Source organism: Anarhichas minor, unplaced genomic scaffold (genome assembly GCF_050575085.1).
Source record: "Anarhichas minor isolate MPS153535 unplaced genomic scaffold, ASM5057508v1 ptg000030l, whole genome shotgun sequence".
Lineage (NCBI taxonomy): Eukaryota > Metazoa > Chordata > Actinopteri > Perciformes > Anarhichadidae > Anarhichas > Anarhichas minor.
In genome coordinates this window covers 10243702-10251636 of record NW_027466476.1, presented here as the reverse complement: position 1 = coordinate 10251636, position 7935 = coordinate 10243702, and the positions used below count along the sequence as shown (strand labels likewise).

The window sequence follows — 7935 nt, the reverse complement described above, 5'->3', positions numbered from 1 at the left end:
ACCTGAAACATCTACAGCAGTAAAACACATTCATATTAATCCAGAAACATCATCTATAATATTAAAACAGGAAACACTTTACTGCACAATGAGTACTTCTACTTTACTCACATTTTGCTGATTCATGTACTTTTACTGAAGTAAAGTGTGAAAGCAGGACTTATACAGTAGTGGAGTATTTTCACAGTGTAGTATTAGTACTTCTACTGCAGTAAAGGATCTGAATACTTCTTCCAGCGCTGCCGAACATTGATGTCGACACATATTCACTTTCACACTTTATAGAAACAGATATAGCAGAAGATCTGAAATAGTTCACAGCATTTTTGGGGTTTATAGATCTGTGAATGTAACTTTTATGATGTTGTTGTAATATTTGGGTCTTTAACAAATCCTTCATGCTCAGATGTGTTCATCAGAGCAGCATTTTTACACACTGGACCTTATAAAACCTGTCTTTGTACGTTTTGTTTGATTCTCGACATGTGAAACGTTGTTACACTTGAGATATTCTGCAAACTGCTCGTAGATATAGTCGCAGCAGAAGAACACCAGATATTGTTAAATCAATATTTATACGTCTGCCTCGTTTCCAGTGGTGGAAGAAGTCTGATCTTTTACTCATAAGTAAAAGTACTAATACAGTGTAGAAATACTCTGTTACAGCAAAGTAAATGCATTCAAAACTTGACTTAAGTAAAAGAACAAAAGTATCACCATCAACGTAAAAGTACTCATTTTGCAGAATGGCTAACTTCAAAGTCATATATATTACTTTACTACAATATATATTATAATTATTGATTAATAATTAATAATAATAATGAATGTGTTTCATCACTAAAAGTGGGGTTTATTTGAACTACTTTATATACAGCTGTGTAGCTTAATCTATAATAATAATAATAATAATAATAATACATCATTTATTTGTTGTTTATGTTTTACATCATTAATCTGAATTTGCAAAGTCACTAAAGGTGTTACATACATTTAAAAGAGTAAAAAGTACAACATTTCCCTCTAAGAGAGTAGAAGTATAAAGTAGGAAATACTTAAGTACAAGTACCTTAAATCTGACTTGAGTAAAAGGACTTGAGTAAATGTACTTAATTACTTTCCATCACTGCTGTTCTGTGTCTGCTGTTAATCAATGAGAAACCTGCCGTTTAAAGCATTTCATTTAAAGTATATTAATAATCTTTGTTAAATATAAATTCAGCCAATATGATGAATTCAATGAAGTCAGAGACAACAATCTGATCCTTTTGGAAACTCAGATTTATTTGGCATAGACTCTTCACATGCATTGATGATCCTTAACATCGAAAGTGTTCACAGTTCTAAACATGCTGCAGGAAATAAAGACGAGTCGTGTTACATTCATCCGTTTTTGGTTATGTGTCCACGTGACGAGTTGAGAGCACGAGCGGGTCACCTTATCAAAGGGTGATTGCTTTGACACAGTTCAATTCAAACAAGACGGAAAAAGACCCTTTACACACACACACACACACACACACACACACACGCGCGCGCGCGCGTTGTCCATTCACAATAATACATATTTGGTGTCCCGCTGCTTTTCAGTCCATCAGCAGCTTCTCTAGCTGGATGAGTTCAGGGTCCGGGAGTCTGCGGAGTCGGAGCGCTCTTCGTACTCCTCATCGGGGGAGTAGAGGCCCGGTTTGGTTCCCAGCGTGCAGCTCTCCTCCTGGACGCCGATGCGCTGCTGCTGCTCCTCGGAGGGTCTGGACGGGAGGATGGGGGACCCTCGGAACACGGAGCCGGCGGGGGCCGCGGTGGAGAACGGCGACACGTACTGGGCCGCCGAGCGCAGCTGGTACTGCTGCTGCAGCGCCATGGTATTCCACAGAGTCACGTCGTTGTGCACGAAGGGGCTGCCCTGGCTGCGCGTCAGGGAGTTGCGCAGCATGAGCGGGTAGCGCGTGGGCTGCGGGAAGGACGGGTGCTGCAGGCTGGACACCACGCCCGAGGCGGAGTCCGACGTGAACCGGAGGGACTCGGGGACCCGGAAAGCGGAGCCCACCGACCACTTGGCGGAGGTGGACACCGGGTGGTAGGAGCCCAGCGTGTGCTCGAACAGGTGTCCGTTTGCAGGCAACAACAGGGCGTCCGTGTGCGGGTCTGCGTGCGTCGGGTGCGCGCTCCCTTCGGGACTCCGGCTGGACAGCAGCACCTCGATGGCCCCCACCAGATCCCCCCCGCAGCCTCTGAGGATGAGCTCCAGGACCGGGGGCTTGTGAGCGGGGAAGATCTTCTTGAGGACCTCCAGCGGAGGCCGGTTGGCCCGGAGGCTGAAGGGCAGGTTGATGGAGCCGGAGAGGCCCTCGATCAGCACGCCCTGATGCTCCGCGGGGCTGACGGGATACTTCTGCGGACTCTCGACTTTGGCTTCCTTCTCCGCGCTGCCGGCTTTAGGGAGGCTGTAGCGGCTCTCCTCCGGCTGGGTCGGGGTCTCCGGGGGCTCCGGGGTGTAGCAGGAGTTCGGTTTGGAGCCCTCGGGGGAGCTGACCGGGTCCTGCTCCTTCTCACTGGAGCTCCCCCCGTTTTCAGCCCCGGACCCCTCATCAGGGCCGTCATCTGTCGGTTCTGCAACACAAGCAGAAACAAATCTAATTTCATCTTCCAGGAAAAGGCAAACAATGAATTAAAGAAACAAGATCTGCACTTTTCTAAACGCAACACACAATGAATGTGTTGTCAACTTGTCTCCAACACAGAGGAGCTCGTGAGGATTCACTTGACTTCCTTCCCTCCAAAGTGCTGACTGCGCGTCAGTGAGGAATCTACCGTCGATGTCTTTTGACCACATGTTTGCAAACAGCTCGCTTTGTTGTCTCAGTAACATCTCATCTGGAGCTGACCTCCTGCAGGAGATATGGCGATTACATTCGATTGGTCCTGTAATCTGTTTACACCACTCAGCTCCGTCTGTCAGCGCGAGATGGAGCTGATGTGGAGTCAGCTGATCGGGGCTCGTGTCCAAATGTTTTAAGTGTCACAAAAAAAACACAAAAACACAGAGTGAAGTGAAAAGCCACAACAATCTGCACTGTGACATATTACAATAATTCAGTAATTATCACCTCAGTATTTTGGGAGGAATTATGAGCAGTTTACCTTTTCATAACAAATAAAATAAACAGTGTTTATTATTTATTTATTTAGTGTTACAGCCTTAAAATTACCACGTCAGATATTTTTCAAAATCATAGCAATTCTGTTATTCTGACCGAATAACTTGTATTTTTGGAAAAATATCTAATATTTAATATATAAACCTAAGTAAAAATCATTCCTTGTAAAACAAGAAAGTCTTGCAATTTTCAATAAATAAATAAATGAAAAAGAAAACATAATCCAAATCCAAATATTACCAAAACGAAGAGCTAATTTTCAAAGCCTTTCTTAAAACGAATAAACCAAAGTTTCATTTAAAATAACAAAAACATGATTCATGAAAATAAATAAAAACTGAATCTGTAAATGAAGCTTTCTCCTCTCAACTTATTCAAAAAACATTTTATAAAAATGTCACAAAACAGACTGTGTATTATATTTCACACAACAAACACTTCTTGTCTTTTTGTTTGTAATATCATCACGAGTTCATGTATGTTTTCTTTAATGTCTCTTGTGCTGCTGAATAAATAAAGTTTCATCTTTCTTATCTTTAAAAACTGTATTTAAGCAAATGTGTCATTCCCACATAAAGCAACATTTTGAGGAAATGTGTTTGAGTGATTTTTGTGTAACTAAATATGTACACTAATACATATTTAGTGTTTTAATCCCAGTTTTCCTGTCCTGTTGTTGCACTTATTCAGGAAAACACTGCCCTGCAATGTTTTCAATTTAGATATTTTTTTCCATGTTTTTCCTGCAGGATTGAATGAAAACATGATCCTGTGATAATGTTGTTCTTTGTGATGTATTAATTATTCTTTATTAGTAGTAGCTATACTTGTAATAATGTAGCAGTTCAAATTATTTCTGTAATGAATTGTTTTTTCCTGCTAATTGTTTGGTAATGTTTCCTTCCATCAAATAAAAATCTTAATTCATCAGAAATGTAAAATTAAAGTGGAGCTCTCTCCTCCCACCTGTGCATGTTTGCGCTCCGGCCTGCACCGCCTCCGCGCTGCTCCACCTCAGCTCCAGCTCCTCCGTCCTCGGCGGGGCTCCCTGGTTCCCCTCGCCGGCTACGGCTATGCCGATGCCGATGCCGGGCAGCACCCTGAGCGACTCCGGGATGAGGCTCTCCAGACTCTCGTTGGCCTGCTGCCGGCGGAGCGCCACCTGAGCCGCCATGACGCGCTGCCGCTCGATGATGAGGATGCACTTCTCGCACGTGCAGTCCTTGAAGCGGCAGTAGCGCTTGTGACCTTTCAGCCACGACAGCACGCCATGGTTGCGGCACCGCGCGCACTTGGGGGTCCTCTGCAGCGGGGCCCGGGGCTGAGACACCGGAGCCCCCATGTACAGGTACGGGGACCCGTAGCCATTCATTCTGTCAGTGTCCCAGGACGCGCGGGTGCGTCTGCGGAGAGGCGCGGCGGGAGTATGGTTGTGAGCAGCAGCGCAGGATGGAGCCGCTCTGCCTCACGCATAACAGGACGAGGAGAAGAGGTGTGGGCTCGTTGTGGAGGATCCACCCCCCCCTCGGCTGACAGCACAGATACGCATCAGGGCTGACACGCTCTTATGGAGACCACGAGTAACCAAACGCTGACACTCGCGTCAAAGCACGCTGCAAAAAATGTCCACAAAAAATAAACCTGCCAGTATTTGGATCAGATGTTTCTCTGAGAGTCTCTCTGAGAAACGGGACGATCAGTTTCTGTGAAGATTCAAGAGACACAGATTCTCTCCATGCATTTAGATTTAGAGAGTTGATCCTGCAGCTGAGATGAGACACATTACAGCTTCATCCATGAGAAGATGCAACGTTATCTTCAGAAGTTACAAAAGAAAAAGACCAGCAATGTGACATTTTATAAGACTGTATGAGAATTTACAATGTTTAAAGACAAAGTGGAAACACAGGAGTGTTATAAAAGATGTGTAAGCCTTTAATATAATATAGAATCAAACCTAGATTGTATGCAGGAAATGCCAAATACAGAACAAAGTTAAGATGACTCAATATGTAACAGATCAACATGAAAAATAAAACTGAAAACAGCTTTATGAATGTTAAAGATATGCAAGTCTGAGTCCAAACTCAACTAAACTTCAATAATTTGGACGTCCCAGCTGTCAAAACTCACCCAAAATGAGACATTTTATCTTCATGCAGGAAACAAGATGATTTGAATGAGCTAAAAATAAAGTTTAAAAGACAAACTTAATGCCTTTTTCTATTGGCCCCCACGTGTAGATTTATCAAATATAAAGCACACTTGTCTTATTTAAACAAGTCAGCATTTAAGTCAGAAATATAAACTTATAACAACATACTATAAAAGATGTGTCGTCATAAAATCAACTGAATATCAAATTTGATATCACAGCTGTCAATAAGGAAACAAATCAGATTGTTTAATTCAACCAAACATGAGATTTAACCTGAAAACAGAATCATAAATGCTTAAAAACAAACAATGTGTTTGTGACCCAACACACTTTAGATAAATGTCTTTATTTATTTAGGAAGTAACACCAGCACAACACATTCAAAGATCATTTAAATTAGATTTTAAAACTCAGGACACTTGTGTGTGTTTCCCCCTCCCCGTTGCCTGCAGGCCCCGCAGGCTATAAGACTTAATTTGGACAAAGTGCTCGCAGCTTCTCGCACCTTTTACACAATCGTATACATAACTTAGATGATTAGGTCTCTACGTGTATAAAAGCCCTGTTGGGAGCTGTGTGGAGGACGCTGATACGTCCCTTCTGCTGGACTAATAGAGGTGCATTGAAACATAACACCGGACAAAGCCGGGGCCCATTTCTGACCGTAAAAAAAGGTTTATTCAAGCAAATAATGGGATCCGAGCCTCGCGCGGCTTACAGAGAATAAGAGCCCGGTAAACTTCCCCACGTGAGGCCCGTCTCCAGGGCTATTAAGCTTTTAATTGGAAAATAGCAGAGGAAATTTCAAGGTGACTAGAGTGGCTCTGCAGTTTGTGCCGGACGAGTAGATCTGTGGGGAGTGGGAGGCGGCGCGTGAACGCCTCACACCACAACGCACAATAAATTTATTCATGTTGTTCGTTGATAAAAAACACAAACCGGAAAATAAAAGTTTATACCGCAGGAAGCATCGTAATAAGACATACGGCTTTGATTTGATGGCAGAAAAACTCTTTTAAATATCTTCTGCTGAATGTGCATTTATTATAAAACACAAAATAGATTTGAATTTATAAGAAATACACGTTTTTTATTAGATGTAGAAATGTTAGAAGACAGTATGAATTACACATACATTTAATAGAGAGGTTTTATTTTAAAAAATAAACAGAAATATTACATCTGAATATTAAGTACAATGGGAAGTGAAAACTATAAGTTTAAATGAAATATAATAGAAAATGGATAATAATAATAATGACAATAACAATAATAGAATAATATTGAGGATTACAGCTTTTATTCCCAAACTTTTAGATTTTTGGAATTTCAGTCCCAAGAATGAAGCATAAATCATCATAATGTTCAACTGCTACATAATTAGCCTTCTAGCTAACTGTTAGCTCAGTCATTAGCTCCTCGAGCTTCTCTGTACTTTCTCTCCCGTTAACATTTGATCACCATATAGTACACTATTTAGTTCAGTAACACAGTTATAGAATAGGGAAAATAAAGTTTTCTGAGCCAACATCGTGCTAACGGTCATTTAGCACACTCTTTAGCTCTTTAGCTTAGCTTGGTTGCTAATGGTCATTTAGCACGCTCTTTAGCTCATTAGCTTAATACTAGCTTGGTCGCTAACGGGACGAAAATGTCTCCCAGTTTATTCAGAAGATGTATTTGTGGACTCCTGCCACAAGTCACTCATGATGATGTTCACGATTATCCCGATAATTAAGTATTTTTGTTATCCTGATGTGAGAGAAAATTCGTCCCTAGTCTCAAACTACTGAATGAATTGGCTGGAAATTTGTTTCCTTGTTTCCTTCAGGATAAATTTTAATAACTGTGTTGATCCCTTAACGTCTCATCCAGAACCATCATCAGGTCAAAACTTAAACCTGCAGACCGATGACTTTCCCATCAGCTTCACTTGTACTTCATGCTTAGCGCTTATTAGCACATGTTAGCATGTTGAGAAGCTAAAGGAAACTGGTGACTACAACAAACCGTACATAGCAAGAAGCATAAGCTCAACATGTTAGCATTTAATTTGAAAGATCAGAGACATTTCAATCGCTCACTCAAAGCCTCATGTTTATATATCAGCAGAGGGAACTCCTCCAGCAGGGCCTCTCTTCAGGAGGTGGAGGAGCAGGAGGAGGAGCTGACCTCTGCTGAGTGGAGTTATTATGAGGTGCTGATTGGGGGGCGGTGCCGCCACTCAGAAGTCCTGTCACAGAAACGCTGATTTAAGTCTCCCCGGGGAGGCGGGACAACTGAGCTCCTACAGAGGAATTGGACCGGACGTCTGAATTAGTGAGAACATCAGTCAGCGAGCACCAGCCTCCAGGGAAAAAGGAAAAGTCTGGGTTTTATTAGGCTAATACTAAATAAGAGAAAGGAACCATTTAAAGAAGATTCTACTACATTTTTTCAATTTGACACATTATACAAGCTTGTTTTTGGCAGTTTTTCCACTTTTTCGCAACCTTTCTCAATCAATTGGCAGTCGGGGGTAATAATTTTAATTTATAGATATCACCATGAAACTCCCCCAGTTGATTACTTACATTAAGACAGTTAGCTTTTGTATTACAAGTTTTCTAAATTGCT

General features: G+C 41.9%; 1 protein-coding gene across 2 annotated transcripts; it reads right to left on the bottom strand.

Moving 5' to 3' along the window:
• Positions 1–1606: 1606 nt before the first annotated feature.
• On the bottom strand, positions 1607–4533 carry dmrt3a (doublesex and mab-3 related transcription factor 3a). 2 transcript variants are annotated; one of them, XM_076104779.1, is made up of 2 exons: positions 4128–4533; positions 1607–2604 (listed from the first exon to the last, which is right to left on the bottom strand). In XM_076104779.1, the coding sequence occupies exons 1-2, from the start codon at positions 4531–4533 to the stop codon at positions 1607–1609; spliced, it is 1404 nt and encodes a 467-aa protein (XP_075960894.1). The 2 variants fall into 2 exon arrangements, with proteins under 2 accessions (XP_075960894.1, XP_075960893.1); XM_076104778.1 differs by having other exon boundaries at positions 1607–2636; positions 4142–4533.
• Positions 4534–7935: the final 3402 nt, after the last annotated feature.